General features: G+C 43.0%; 1 protein-coding gene across 1 annotated transcript; it reads right to left on the minus strand.

The window, feature by feature from the left end:
- Positions 1-944: 944 nt before the first annotated feature.
- On the minus strand, positions 945-14,739 carry LOC101731766 (B-cell receptor CD22-like). Its single transcript, XM_031906440.1, has 10 exons — positions 14,679-14,739; positions 11,236-11,315; positions 9,895-10,263; positions 8,349-8,642; positions 7,752-8,024; positions 7,118-7,384; positions 4,129-4,231; positions 3,842-3,902; positions 2,259-2,330; positions 945-1,581 (listed from the first exon to the last, which is right to left on the minus strand). Exons 2-10 carry the CDS (start codon positions 11,288-11,290, stop codon positions 1,549-1,551), a joined length of 1,527 nt encoding a protein of 508 aa, XP_031762300.1. The 5' UTR covers positions 11,291-11,315; positions 14,679-14,739; the 3' UTR covers positions 945-1,548.
- Positions 14,740-16,547: the final 1,808 nt, after the last annotated feature.

A 16,547-nucleotide genomic window follows, 5' to 3' on the forward strand; every position in this document is an offset into this window, starting at 1 on the left:
AATGAACAGACACACTCCTCCTCCTTTCCTATTGCCCCTGTCCCTCCGAAACAATGTATACCCCCCAATATTAACAGCCCAGTCATGAGACTCATTCAACCAAGTTTCAGCAACACCAATCACATCATATTTCCGCTCCAACGCCAGTACCTCCAGCTCTCCCATTTTACCAGTCAGACTCCTTGCATTGGTAAACATACATTTAATACTGGTTCCGGCGTGAGAATGACGTGTAAACAACTTATGGGCCTCCCTGCCATTATCAGTATCCCGAAGCAAGTCTCCTCCCCCATTTTCCCTTACTATGCCCACTACCTCATCTATCCTGTCTACCACAGAATTTCCCGCTGCACCCTCCCCCCCCACTCCTAGTTTAAAATCTCCTCCAACCCTCTAGCCATCTTTTCCCCCAAAGCAGCTGCCCCATCATCATTGAGGTGCAGCCCATCCCTGGCAAAGAGCCTGTAGCCGATTGAGAAATCAGCCAAATAAACCATTAAATAAACCCAATAGGACTGTTCTGCCTCCAATAAGGGGTAATTATATCTTAGTTGGGATCAAGTACAGGTACTGTTTTATTATTACAGAGAAAAGGGAATCATTTAACCATTAAATAAACCCAATAGGGCTGTTCTGCCCCCAATAAGGGGTAATTATATCTTAGTTGGGATCAAGTACAGGTACTGTTTTATTATTACAGAGAAAAGGGAATCATTTAACCATTAAATAAACCCAATAGGGCTGTTCTTTCCCCAATAAGGGGTAATTATATCTTAGTTGGGACCAAGTACAGGTACTGTTTTGTTATTACAGAGAAAAGGGAATCATTTAACCATGAAATAAACCCAATAGGGCTGTTCTGCCCCCAATAAGGGGTAATTATATATTAGTTGGGATCAAGTACAGGTACTGTTTTATTATTACAGAGAAAAGGGAATCATTTAACCATTAAATAAACCCAATAGGGCTGTTCTGCCCCCAATAAGGGGTAATTATGTAAATTCCAACAACTAATAGTATAATGGATCAGAGAAGTGAGAGAAAACCTGATTAAAGAAGGGCAGGGTGCTCAGGGCAATCAGTGGCATAACTATAAAGGAAGTAGATGTGATTGGGGGGGCCTCGGGGAAAATGGCGGCCCGGGCGGTGAAGTCTGCTTCCTCTCTCTATAGTTGTAAGTCTTTACTCTCTGCTCGACAGTAGTAGGGTGGCTGGGGAGGGAAGACTCAGGCAGGCAGAAGATGCTGATGTGGCAGCTGGGTACAAAAGATTGTTTGTGGGGGGGCCCAGTACACACTAGTTATGCCAGTGAGTGTGAGCAACTAGTCTGAGCTCTAAACTCCCTAAGGCCATAGCAGGCAGCAGATGTGCTGTTCCTCTGCTCATTACTTGAATAAAGCTATTGATGGAGGGTGAAGGTTTTATTATGCAGAAATATTACCAAATGTGTTTTTAGCCTAATAATCAGCAGGAAGCTAATGGGTTGGTAGCTCAGAGCTTTGTGTTTTCCATGCGCTCAGCTCAATGGTCGGCCTCCCCTTGTTGCGCTCATTTGGATCTGTTCTGCTGATGGATTTGTGGCTGAAAAACAAAAGAAATACAGTAATGTACAAAACTAAATGTACAAACACTGAGGTGCAACATTCTGTATAACTGAGTAATGCTAATACAGGTATGGGATCTATTATCCATAATGCTTTTAGACTGTTTTAGATGATTTTATTCTCCCACTGTCTAACACTGTCCCACTGCGCCCCTCTAGAAGTTGTTGAAAAACATAATCATGTAATTTTTCCCTTCCAGTAGTCAGGCCCTGTTTAACCCATGTTGATCAGCTGCAGAGCAGACTAGGGGACAATGCTTGTCCTAACACTGAGGGTAACCATGGCCATCCCACTGCCAACCCAGTGTATTTATATACCCACGACTGATCTGCCCATCTCACCAATGGGGCAGGCATAAGAAGGCAGAAGTGGGGCATAATGGCACCATGGGTGGGGTGAGGGCACCCAACCTGCAGAGGATGTGTTTTTCTGGCCCAGACCCACCTGCCCCTTATCATCAGGGAGATCTGGATTCCACCCATCTAATGTATGTTCTGTATATTTACTGTATGTGTCAGTAACTGTCTATAAGCATTTCTTCTCTTTAACATCCCTGTTATATTTCTATATAGGTGACCCATCAGGGAAATCAGCTGAAAGACCCATATTCATACTTGGGATGAAATTATATCCTATCTCCCCAGTTTACTTTACCTTGATTATATAATACACGGCCGTGTCTCTTGTCTGTAGGGCAGTGTAGGGACTCTCAGTGGGCTGGGAATTCTGTAAAAATACATTAACAAAATACAGGTATAAAGAACGTTATCCAGAATGCTCACAGACCTGGGGTTTTCCTCGTAAGAGATCTTTTCAAAATTTTGATCTCATATAAACTTGAATTAACCCAATAGGGCTGTTCTGCCCCCAATAAGGGGTAATTATATCTTAGTTGGGATCAAGTACAGGTACTGTTTTATTATTACAGAGAAAAGGGAATCATTTAACCATTAAATAAACCCAATAGGGCTGTTCTGCCCCAATAAGGGGTAATTATATCTTAGTTGGGATCAAGTACAGGTACTGTTTTATTATTACAGAGAAAAGGGAATCATTTAACCATTAAATAAACCCAATAGGGCTGTTCTGCCCCCAATAAGGGGTAATTATATCTTAGTTGGGATCAAGTACAGGTACTGTTTTATTATTACAGAGAAAAGGGAATCATTTAACCATTAAATAAACCCAATAGGGCTGTTCTGCCCCAATAAGGGGTAATTATATCTTAGTTGGGATCAAGTACAGGTACTGTTTTATTATTACAGAGAAAAGGGAATCATTTAACCATTAAATAAACCCAATAGGGCTGTTCTGCCCCCAATAAGGGGTAATTATATCTTAGTTGGGATCAAGTACAGGTACTGTTTTATTATTACAGAGAAAAGGGAATCATTTAACCATTAAATAAACCCAATAGGGCTGCTCTGCCCCCAATAAGGGGTAATTATATCTTAGTTGGGATCAAGTACAGGTACTGTTTTATTATTACAGAGAAAAAGGAAATTATTTTTAAAAACTATTTTATTAAAATGGAGTCTATGGTAGATGGCCTTCCCATAGTTTAGATTCTGGATTACAGATCCCATATCTGTAATTGAATTATATATTTTTTTATTTTATTCACGAAACTGTTGTCAAACCTTGTACAGGTATATATTTTATTCATATCAACACTTACTGTAAATGTAATAAGTCTGTACACAATATTTAAGGCATTATTTTGTATAGGAAAGATTTCAGAAAAGTTTTATTGTGCAATATTGCTTTAAGAATACAACCCTGATGTTGCTGGACTACAGCTCCCAGCATGCCTCACCCTTGATTATATGTTACATTGTTCTTGGATTTGTAGTCCAGCAACAGCTGAGTAAAGTTTGGTTGAGCCGCGCTGTGCAGCAGGGTTTAGTGCCCCTTGCTCAGTTTTTAATGAGCAGCCAGACAGGACTGTGATTGGTTGGCTTCTATGCATGTCTAATAGTGACCAGGCAGTGACTAGAGCAAGCCGGCATAGGAAAGAAGAATATTGTGAGTCGATCCCTAAGCTCAGGTCACTGACATCAGCCAAGAGCAGACTGAGCATGTGCAGTAGTTGGGCAAAAGATGGAGAGCTACTGTGGGCATCTTCAGGGGCATGGGGCTTTATTTCTATAGAGCTTTGGTGGCTTTGGGCTGGTACAGGGGCTTTTTTAATCTTTACTGTCCCTTTAATCAGACACATGTAACTGTTATGGTCTCACCTGAACATTGGCCCCCGCTCCCCGGCCTCCTGACTCTCCCCCTTTCTGTGACTTTCTGTTTCTGTTTGGGGAGAAAAGTCATCTATTAATTCTATAATTTGGCTGAAAATAAGACAGAGCACTGGTCAGTTTAATAAGAATCACAGTACGATAAATGTATTTTTTAACAAATTCACAAAAGAACAATACACTTTGCTGCTGGTTGGTTTCTGTTTTGTCCCAGGCCCATGTTATCCATATCCATGGCTTTCTGTATAATCCCTTACAAAGATAGTCAAATCACATACCTAAGGCATAAACAAAGACCCAGAGGCAATAATATGACCAATACAGGACCAGCTCCGCCCCCGAGTATAATGCTCGTGGGAAGTTCCTCTCCTGTCTGTGCAGCTGCAAGAAAAGAAACAAAGGTTTTATTGACAGTAACACTGTTATTCCATTATTCCTTCATAGCAGAAATGAACCTGCGCACAAAACTATATTTTGTCCTGATATCCATGGAACTTTATCTATACTTTATCTAGGGAACTAAACCCTGCTGCACAGCGCGGCTCAATCAAACTTTACTCAGCTGTTACTGGACTACAAATCCCAAAATAATGAAGGGTGAGGCATGCTGGGAGCTGTAGTCCAGCAACATCAGGGTTGTATTCTTAAAGGAACAGTAACACACAAAAAATAATAAGAGTATAAAAGTAATGAATATATTGTGTTCTATTGCCCTGTGCTGGTAAAAGTTGTGTGTTTGCCTCAAATCTTAACTATAGTTTATATAAATAAGCTGTAGCCACAGGGCGGCCATTCCTGCTGAAAAAAAGGAGAAAAGGCACAGGGTATGTAGCAGATAACAGATCAGCTCTATAGAATTTTTATGGGGTTTTATCTGTTATCTGCTACGTACCCTGTGCCTTTTTTCCTTTGAATGGCTGCCCCCATGGCTACACAGCAGCTTTGTTTATATAAACTATAGTAAAGATTAGAAGCAAACACACGACTTTTACCAGCACAGGGCAACAGAACATAATACAGGTATCGGACCCCTTATCCGGAAACCCGTTATCCAGAAAGCTCCGAATTACGGAATGCCCGTCTCCCATAGACTCCATTTTAATCAAATAATTCAGAATTTTAAAACTGATTTCCTTTTTCTATGTAGAAATAAAACAGAACCTTGTAATTGATTCCAACTAAGATATAATTAATCCTTATTGGATGCAAAACAATCCTATTGGGTTTAATTAACTTTTTATTGATTTTTTAGTAGACTTAAGGTATTGAGATCCAAATTACGGAAAGACCCCTTATTCGGAATACCCTTGGTCCCGAGCATTCTGGATAATGGGTCCTATACCTGTATATTAATTACCGTATATACTCGAGTATAAGCCGATCCGAATATAAGCCGAGGTACCTAATTTTACCTAAGAAAACTGGAAAAACTTATTGACTCGAGTATAAGCCTAGGGTGGGAAATGCAACCGCTACTGCCAAGTTTCAATAATCAAATAAATAATAGATAACTTTAGGGAAAGAAAAATGCTACAGCAGCAGACAAAAGCAAGTTTGGGAAGGCTAAGGAAGCTCCCATACTATTTATTAAGTATTTGAACCCCAGTTCTCACCACAGTACTACAATAGTAGTTACAAATAACAAGTTATTGTACCACTTACTTACTCTGGCTCGTTGTGCAGATGGATGCGCAGATGTAACGCGCTCGTTGCGCACACCCTCCCTGCCTGCCTGCCTCCCTTCCGTGTGTCCGTGCATACCTGGCTTGTCTGGATCACATGGGGAGAAAGTGGGCCAAGAGGTCAGGCATTTTCCCTTTTGCTGGTGGCCTAGGATAAGGGGAATAAAGAAGTGGCTCCATACCCAGGCTGGAGATGCTTGAGCTTGTACACTTTGTGTGGCACTTTCCTTTATTCAGATTCTAAGATCTGTGGCAGTGGAAGGGTTAAGCAGAGATACAAGGTCATTGTAAACAGACCACTTCCCACCTGTGTGTCAGGTTTCCATGTAAGGAGGGGTTCATATTACTGGGGGTTTGCCCAGGCTTCTCCAACTCCCATAATAGATCTGATAGATCAGAAAGGTAAATAAGTCATTTTTATTTCGATTTTTTATTTCCTAATTAAACAGCAAGTTCCCTGTACCCTATTCATTGCTCTCATGTTGATCCAAGGCCTGTACCCCCTATTTATATGGCTTTGTTACTTCAGAGTGACCCACATCATCCCTGCTAAGCCTACTTTGTGTTCAGCCTGCACACACAATGGACCTGAATAGGGGCACGGTGGTGGCTTTGCCTCACTTGTTGTTGTTGTGAGGTTCAGGACCCCTACAGAGCTTAGTAGAAAACTTTGAGCGCACTCGTTGCGAGCACCCCTCCTCCCCCCGTGCATACCTGCGCGTGCGGGCACACTCATGTCCGTCCACGGGGGGGGGGGGGGCGTTGCACGAGCGTGCCCAAAGCAGTAAAAATGACACAAAGCAAGAGGGGGCGCATTACATCTGCAGATCGATCTGCACAATGAGCCAGAGTCACCAGGTATGCACGGACGCACAGGAGGGAGGGAGGCAGGGAGAGTCAGCAAATCCATATACTCGAGTATAAGCAGAGGGTTACTTTTTCAGCACATTTTTAGTGCTGAAAAACTCGGCTTATACTTGAGAATATATGGTAGTTTTATACTCTATCATTTTTTGGTGTTTACCTTTAAAGGAGAAGGAAAGGCTAGTAAAGAGTTAATCTCAAGCTGCAGGCATACCTTCAGTTCTCTCAATAGTGCCCTTAAGTCTCCCCATATTTCTCCCGTTCAGAAGTTCAGACGCCAAACAGGAAGAAAAAATGCTGAGCTGTGTAAAGAATGTTCCCATAATGCCTCACTCCTGCACAGACACTGGGACCAAGTGAACATGCTCAGTTAGTTAGACTATGAGGAAGCTTCCTGCTGATTGGCTCAGATCCACATTGCTAAGGGGGGGGGGAGTGAGCTCTTAGCATTCTTGAGGGAGGGGGGAGCAGGAGAGAGGAGAAAGCTGAAAGCTGTGTGTCTCTGGCAGAGGAAAACAGACACAACTAATCTTTTGACAGAGAACACAGTGCAGCGTTTCTGTGAGTGCTTATGGCTGTATTTACATAGACCTTTCTGATAAAGCTTACTTAGTTTTTACCTTTCCTTCTCCTTTAAAGCAATATTGCACAATAAAACTTTTCCAAGACTTCCCCCTAAATCTCCAGGGCCAGCGGCCCTGTGTAAGACTATAATACTTACACATCAGTGTAACAGCAAAGCCTGGGGAATAGGAAGGTCCCGCTCCGTTCTGCACATTGCAGCTGTAGGTGCCAGAATGGGACTCTGTAATGTTATTTATCTGTAATATTCTGCCAGTCTCCCCATTCACAGGATTCCCATTTAGATACCAGCTGTAGCTGTACTGAGTTGTTGGTGGGTTATAGTCTGAGAAATGGCATTCAAGCTCCAGGGCTGCTCCTTCCTTCACTTCATCTTTTCTTTTTATTGTGACATTTTTGGCTTTATCTGAAGAAACATTGGTAATTACAGTCACATCAACTTTCTGGTATTGGTTCGGTCCGACTTCTCATAATGCACCGATGTATAAATCACATACAACTGATTTAGAATTCTGCTGTTGGGAGCCTTATATTGATTTTATGGGGCCATATTTACAAAGTTGTATCATATATAAATAAATATAATTCAATAAAACATTTCCGCTACTTTTCACAGCCAACAGCCCATTACAGTGCAATGGAATCCATGGAGTTAGTAAGCACCATTCTCATTGGTGAATTCTCTTGCATCTGTAATTAGGCTTTTGGGTTGTTCAGATCACACCATCTGTAGCAGAAACAATATCTCTCCCATAAACTTGTATAATACTTACATAAAACCTGCAGCTCAGAGAGAGTGGAATTCCCAGTTCCCAGTGGGTTCCTTGCAGTGCAGGAGAATGTCTCTCTGCCCCGCCCCACAGTCACAGTTATGCTCCGCCCCTGCTCCTCCCTCAGCTCTACAGTTCCATCTCTCTTATTGTTGTACCAGGTAAAGGCATTGGCAGCAGGGTTGGCATCACTGGCACAGGTTAAACTCACTGCATCGCCCTCTTTCCTTTCCTTCTTCCCATCAGATATAACAACTGATACATTTTTGGGAGAATCTGGTAAAAGAGAAATGAAGTTTAGCAGAGGGGGCGCCATTGGGGTGGGGGCAGTTGTACAATTACTGGATCCTGTTATCTCTCTGTTTAGCGCCTCTCACATTCAGCTTTCATCCTGGCAATTACATCACAGGTAGAGAGGCATTTAATTAAGAGTTGTTTTAATTAACCTGCCTCCATATTAGAGTGTTTATAATAGATTTCCACTCTGTAGCTGGACACCATTAACCCCAGCCAGAACGGCATAATAATTATTATTATTGATACTGCAGCTTTAATTAAATATAGTATGAAAAAGAAACTTTTTATTCTGTCAGTACTTACAGGTTATGTTTAAAGTGACCCGGCGTTGGGATCTGAGCCCATTTGGATACGTAGCTTCACATTCAAGTTCAGCCCCATGATCCCGGTAGGAGGGGAGATATTCCATTACAGTCTCAGCTTTCCATACTCCATCCTTAAGGCTCTGCTGCCTGTCAGTGAGTTTATACCCAGCTCTGTTCCACTGTAGAGTAGGGGGGCTGGGGGGGCACGTGTGTTCTACAGAGCAGGAGATGGGGGTACGTTCCCCCTCAGTTAGATCTGTGGGTATCTGTATTGCTGGCTCATTGGGAACATCTAAAAGAAATCATCCAATTAGTTCCTCCTGACAGAGTTAATATGGGCTCCTTTACCTGACTATGGCATTGCCAGCCTTCCCTCATATCTTATACTTCACCACGTTGCCTTTTTGCCCCCCCAGCATTACAGCCCCCACACCTGATGTCCTGGTCCCCTTCGGCAGGAAACAGGGGGCAACCCTACCCTCCCCCCTGGAACATTGGTTTAACAAGTGGCACAATAAACATAACAACATAAATAACCCACACACATGTTCAACTTGAGCCAATTAATGTGCAACAAGATGAATGTTTGTTCCGCATGTTATTGGGTCTAAATACAATAGATAAACAATGCAGAGCGTTTCCGTTACATTTCACACCATTTCCTTGGTTCTACAGAGCTATTGAGGCAGGAAGAGAAGATATTTATTGAGACTGAGCCGGGCAATATGATAATTCCCTGGGAAGGGGCACAATACAAAGCCAAAGCAGTACTGATATATAATCACTGTATCATGGTGTGTGTGATACTGTATAAGGCTAATGCATGTATTGTGAGCTTCCCTGGTTAACCAGTGCCCCCAGTGGCAGAAATTGTGATTGCATGCAATTTGTCTTCACTGACCAGGTCCCATTCCTAGCAACTTTGAAATTTTGATCGTTTTTAAATTATTTGCCTTCATCTTCTGACTCTTTGCAGCTTTCAAATGGGGGTCAGTGACCCCGACAGCCAAACATCTGTTGCTCTGGGAGCTTACAAGTTTATTAATATTGTTACTTTTTATTTATTATCTTTGTATTCCTATTTATAGTCCAGCCTCTCATTCCAACCACTACCCGGTTGCTAAGGTAAACAAGACCCCTGCAACCAGATAGCTGCTGAAAATCCAGACTGGAGAGCTGCTGAACAAAAAGCTAAATAACTAAAAACCCACAACAAATAAAAATTGATAAACAATTGCAAATTCAGAGGGGAATATGCCCTGTGCCTTGCGTAGCGCTACATTCTGCGTCACGGCTCAGGCACTGGGGTTTATAGTTTTGTTAAGAGGAATCAGATCCTATAAGCTGTTGAGTTTTCCTCGGCCTGTCTGTGTATCATTTGGCAAATATGCACCAATGGGAGAGCACATAGGAGGCAGTGGGAGGATTTATTTAGTAAAAACACTGATCCTTCTTGTCACAGGTGCTTTTTGGGACTCAGACTCAGTGTGAGGTGCTTAATGTGAGTTTGTGGGTGCCGTTATATTTTCCATATAAATACTTACCTGAGACTGTAACCTGCACTTTGTGACACTGGTAATTAGCAGTGAGAGAGACATCACAGTTCCCATGTATATAGGGATAATAAGTGCCATTTTCTTGCACATCATTAATCCTCAGGGAGCAGCTGTTTGGCTCATTGCCGACCAGGGAAGTGCGGCCTCTGTAACCCTCACTCACATCAGAGGGATCCCATTGGCTGAATATTATTTTGTCAAAAAGAAATTTTTCCTTGTACCAATCCAGACTGAAGTCCTTGTTGCCCCTGGGGAGGGTGAATGTGCAGGGAATCACCACACAGGATCCTCTCAATGCTCTGATGGATTTAGGGAGGGTAATGGCCCAATCCTGACTGTACGAACCTGGGAACCCCCCTGAGAAACAGACACATTAGTGCAACACAAACAGCACTTAGGGGCAAATTTACAAAAATCTGATTTTTGGGGGGTCTTAAAACACAATATGGTAAAAATTTGGAGTAACCACGATAATGTCTGATGTTCTAAAATGTCCCAATAATGCTTAAATCATTTGTACGAAAATTTTGAGTTTACCTCCCGAAATCATTGTTAAAACTTGAAACCGAGTTTAAACAGACGTTCATTTCCATGAATCCATTTTTATTTTTCCCAAACAGGAAGTGCTCCAGCAGCCATTTTAGGAGCAACGGCGCTCATTCTTAGAAAACAATAATGTGTTTAAGTTTCAGTTGAAACTGGGTGAAACTGAAAAAAATTAGGGGATTAACTTTGGCCAGGTTGGAGCTTGGCTCCACCCACTTTTTATAACCTAGGACCACAGTTACATAGTAAAAACCACTGTGCAAAGTTTGGGGACCCTGGTTTTAATAGTGTCTGAATGGCAGCAACTTAAATTTCCGAGTGACATCTGATTGGCGGTTGGTGGCTCCGCCCACTTTTTCTAACCTGGAACTGCAGTTACCCAGTGACTAACTCTGCAAAGTTTAGGGACCCTAGGATTAATAGTTACAGAATGGCAGCAGTTTAAATCTAAACAAAAAAAAGCCAATAGGTGAATTGTGATTGGTGGTTGGTGATTGGTGGGTGTGTACTTTTTCTTTCCTTGAGCCGAAGTCACCCAGTGACAAACTGCAAAGCTTGGGCATAAATAGTGGAAGGCTTCCAGCATTTTGTATTTAAACCAATGCAATTCAAAGGACGAAATCTGATTGGCTGTTTGTGGTCCAACCCACTTTTCCTATTTTTCAACTGCAGTCACCCAGGGACCAACTCTGCAACGTTTTGGGGACTCAGATGTAAAAAAAATCAATCTCTCTGTATTCTAACCCTGGATTATGTGTAGGTTATGGGGAGGGTTGGATTTACCTTGCAGAACAACCATGAGAATGATCCTGTGTAAGTGCCTGTAGCGCTCCATCATGTCTCCCCCACAACTCTCCTTCTTCCTGCATTAAACAGCACACAGATATAATTGCTTTAACAAACAAAAAAGCAGCTACGGGAATGTGAATGCTTATAGAAATGCTCTTAAGTTTATATCTAGAGGTAAGGAACTATTCCTAATTATGTTCTACATCTATATATATAGTTCTCTGTATATACATGATTCCAATGCATGTTTGATTAGGTTCCTATCTCCATATCCATGTTATTATCTTTAGATTTTATACAGCCGCATAAAAAAAAGTATGGATATGTCACTGGTAACTCATAGAAAGAATTCAACACGCATATAAGCTAAAGTGTCTATGAAGATTCTCATTCATCCAGGTCATGATATACAGTATCTAGTAGAATTAAGTCTAAAACAACTGGACTTTTTCTTGAAAACTTTTCACCACTCATCCGAGTGGCTCCTTCAGTTCAAATGACTGGTAGGGAATTCCCCGGCATTTAAATACTTGAGGGTAGTACAGTCACATTGAGCCCTATGGGAGACTTTCCTTGGGCCGGGTTGGAGCTGCAGAGTGCCATTGAGCCCTATGGGAGACTTTCCTTGGGCCGGGTTGGAGCTGCAGAGTGCCATTGAGCCCTATGGGAGACTTTCCTTGGGCCGGGTTGGAGCTGCAGAGTGCCATTGAGCCCTATGGGAGACTTTCCTTGGGCCGGGTTGGAGCTGCAGAGTGCCATTGAGCCCTATGGGAGGCTTTCCTTGGGCCGGGTTGGTGCTGCAGAGTGCCATTGAGCCCTATGGGAGACTTTCCTTGGACCGGGTTGGAGCTGCAGAGTGCCATTGAGCCCTATGGGAGACTTTCCTTGGACCGGGTTGGAGCTGCAGAGTGCCATTGAGTCCTATGGGAGACTTTCCTTGGGCCAGGTTGGAGCTGCAGAGTGCCATTGAGCCCTATGGGAGACTTTCCTTGGGCCGGGTTGGAGCTGCAGAGTGCCATTGAGCCCTATGGGAGACTTTCCTTGGGCCAGGTTGGAGCTGCAGAGTGCCATTGAGCCCTATGGGAGACTTTCCTTGGGCCAGGTTGGAGCTGCAGAGTGCCATTGAGCCCTATGGGAGACTTTCCTTGGGCCAGGTTGGAGCTGCAGAGTGCCATTGAGCCCTATGGGAGACTTTCCTTGGGCCGGGTTGGAGCTGCAGAGTGCCATTGAGCCCTATGGGAGGCTTTCCTTGGGCCAGGTTGGAGCTGCAGAGTGCCATTGAGCCCTATGGGAGACTTTCCTTGGGCCGGGTTGGAGCTGCAGAGTGCCATTGAGCCCTATGGGAGGCTTTCCTTGGGCCGGGTTGGAGCTGCAGAGTGCCATTGAGCCCTATGGGAGGCTTTCCTTGGGCCGGGTTGGAGCTGCAGAGTGCCATTGAGCCCTATGGGAGACTTTCCTTGGGCCGGGTTGGAGCTGCAGAGTGCCATTGAGCCCTATGGGAGGCTTCCAAAATCATGCACTGAAGGATCAAAGTCAGAAAGGTTTTCCCGCAGTTTCCGATCGTTCAATACAAAAATTTTGGATCACCAATACGATATTATCGTGACTAATACGATTTTTTCGTAAGCATTTTTGTGATATTTGCGATCTTCAGAAATTATTGTATCCAATCCGAATTTTTCCCATTCGGGATTCAAACTCGTGATTTGATGAATAGACCCCTAAGTCATTGGTTCAGATATGTGGATGACACCTGGGTCAAAATTAAAGCACGAGAGGTTCCAGCCTTTACTGAACACATAAACTTGGTGGACAAAAACATAACGTTCACAAGGGAAGATGTGAAAGACAGCAAACTGGCTTTTTTGGACTGTGCTATAGTTATCAAAGAGGGGAGGGGGCCTGGATATTGAAGTATATAGGAAACCTACCCACACAGTGATAAGTACTTGCTGTTTGACTCCCACCCCCCTTTGGAACATAAACTGGGTGTCATTAGCACTCTACATCATCGGGCTGAAACTGTGGCATCCAATGCAGAGGCTAAAGAGAAGGAATACAAACATCTAAAAGGAGCTCTGAACTTGTGGGTACCCAGACTGGGCCTTTATCAAAACCAAAATAAAGACCAACAGAAAGACCAGACCTACAAACAGAAGGGAGGAACACAGCAGGCGAAGCAACATAGTCATTCCATATGTGGCTGGAACATCAGAAAAACATCAACTTTCAACAAACATCGCATTCCTGTGTTCTTCAAACCCAGCAACACCCTGAGACAAAACCTGGTGCACCCTAAAGACCCTACACCCAAGCACATGAAAAGTAATGTGGTCTGTGCCCCCCAGTGTAGTGAAGAGTGCTCAGACTTATACATTGGGGAGACAAAGCAACCTCTCTGTAAGAGAATGGCACAACATAGGGGGCCGAACTCCTCAAGACTCAGCAGTCTATCTACATGTCAAGGAACAGTAATGTGCATATTTTGGACCAAGAGGACAAATGGTTGGAAAAACCATCCCTGAACAGAGGAGGGGGCCTGCGACACCGCTTGTCACCTACGTACAATGCCGATTTGACATCCTTATCCCGGCGGTTTCACAACATTTCACACTTCCAGTCATGTACTTTGAAGGATTAACACCTGCATCAATGAGAATCTTGGTACCATTGTGATTGGATCATACCTTCTTACACCTGTCAGTTTCAGCTAACACCTAACTGAACAAGTTCAATGGAACCATTGTGATTGGATGTCTGTGACTCTACTACCATCAAGGGTTTAAATTCCCTACCAGTCATTTGAACTGAAGAAGCCACTCGGATGAGGGGTGAAACATTTTCAAGGAAAACTCAGAAAAGTCCAGTAAGCTAAAGTATTTAGTGAGTGTGGCAATTTTTAAATCTATATATTAATAAAAAGTTTTTATGCTATATAGCCCTCCTGTTTTATAGAATTTCAAGTCTGCAGTTTGAAGAAAAATGGGATTTATTTAAGGCAAGAAAGTTTTTGAAGTCTGTGAGTACCCACTTCTACCATATAGAGTGCACCAAAGATCAATTACACCACTTTCTATCTGGGTATAACAAAAGGTGTAGGAACACATTCTTTCCTTTATCCATAGTAGCACAAAAAGGTGGAATAGCCTTATAAAGAATACTGCACCATATTGTGATTTTTATTTTTCCTGTACTTTGAGCGCTGGCTTTGTATACTACAACCTATTAATTGCTATATCCGGGGGAGAAGTGGAGAGGAGCCGGCAAGGACAGCCCCTTTGGAATATACAGTGAGTGATTAAAAAGCAGGAAAACATATAAAGCTTTCAAATAAAATTATATTAATTCTCACTTGAAAATGCTGGAGCTCTCCTTAAATATAAAGCTATTTTATGTTTCATATCCTCATATTTTAATATAATAACCACAGTACGTACCAGTGTTCATCCTATGCTCAGCCTCGACCTGTGGGAAAGGATACACCAGTGTGGGTGCCTGGGTACTGTATGTAGCACATAGTGTTCATTATAGGGAAGTACCTGACCATGTGACTTCTTCTTAACGCCATTGGTTGTCGTGATGCCCAGTATTCTCACCAATTTGGAACTACAAACGGAGCTTATAGATAGAAAGAAGAAGAAGAAGTAAGAATTGCTCATAGAAAGCAGTTTTCCTGTTTGGAATTTATTTTTGGAACAGTAATTGACTTACTAACCATATTAGCTTTGATCTTTCTATTCCTGTAGTATCTGGTGTACGTGTGTGTGGGCTGCTCATACTTTGGTTTCTGTTTGAGAGGGGGCACCGGCATTTGGGGGGGAATTCAGAAGAAAGTACTGCAGATTCTACCTACAAGCAGACCCCCACATCTACAGGCACAGTGAGGGTGAAGGTGGCCATACACAGGCCGATTCTAGCTGCCCCTTAGACCAATTCGGCAGCTAATCAGCCCCTGTATGGGCACTAACAATGGGCCTGCCCGACCGATATCTGGCCTGAGATCAGCCATATCTCGATCGGGCATGTTTGAAAATCACTCAGATGGGGGAGGCGGGGATGCGGCCCCCCGAACTGATGAACGCCTGTACCTGTCATTCTAATTCGATCGTTTGACCCCAGGGCCTGTAAGTTTGCCCATAGCCTGTAGAGCAGTGGTCTCCAACCTTTTTTGTACCACAGACCAGTTTCAAGCAAGACAGTTCTTCTGAGGACCAGAAGTGGTAGGTATAATACTCATTATAATACAAAATCAGTGGGAGACCTGACCTTGTTTCCCTGCAACTTAATGCCCCCAACCCCCTTGCTTTTTTTTACTCCCACCTAAGTGCTGACATCCCCTGACGCTTAGGGGCACATTTACTAATCCACGAACCTCCGAAAAGCGTCTGAATGCATTTTTTTCGTAATGATCGGTATTTTGCGACTTTTTTGAGTGCTCAATACGAAAGTCGCGACAATTCACGAAATTTGTAATGACAATGATAAAGTCGCGACAATTCACCAAAGTCATAATGGCTATGAAAAAGTTGCGACAATTTGCGCAAGTCTTAACGGCTACGAAAAAGTCGCAAAAAATACAAAAAAGTCGCAAAATGTTCGTTTTCCAATACGAATTTTTCCCATTCGGATTCGGATTCGTGGATTAGTAAATCAGCCCCTTAGTATGGAGCTTTAAGTACTTTGATCCTTTTTGCAGTTAGTAGAAAGCTTCCTGAGCTTCGCATAGCTGTTGTCATGGAGTTGGGATCACAGGTAATTGGGTCCAGAGGTGGCCCAGTACAGCACAGCCCACCGGCCCGGTGGTTGGGGACCCCTGCTGTAGAAGAAGAGATACCATCAAACTATACAAGCCTAGGTATTCCCCCCTAACATACCCAATCCAGTAAGATAATTTTGAGACACAGTTAGCTTTCAATGTAAAAGTGAGGGATTCATTCTACAATCGCTCTGATCATTCCACTACTGAATGCTGGAGACTTCCTCCCATACAAACCTGTAATGTGAGTTCTAAAGTTGTTTTTCGGTACACGTCCGTGTGTTTCAGATCCCTATAAGTAAACATAATAATTATAGTACGTACCAATCTTCATACCTTGTCCGGCCACAAACTGTTTAAAATGGAAATGCCTTGATACTGAATCTACCACAATAACGTCCATTTTAGGGAATTGGCTCATTGTAGGCATTGTTTTTATCTACAAAGTGAATACATCTTTTAACATATTTGTATATGAGAAATCAGAGTCAGACTGGGGAGTGCAGGGCCCACTGGGCCCCCAAGGTACGTGTCCCCTGCAGGGGCCCCC

The sequence above is a fragment of the Xenopus tropicalis genome, chromosome 7 (assembly GCF_000004195.4).
Source record: "Xenopus tropicalis strain Nigerian chromosome 7, UCB_Xtro_10.0, whole genome shotgun sequence".
NCBI classification, from domain to species: Eukaryota; Metazoa; Chordata; class Amphibia; order Anura; family Pipidae; genus Xenopus; species Xenopus tropicalis.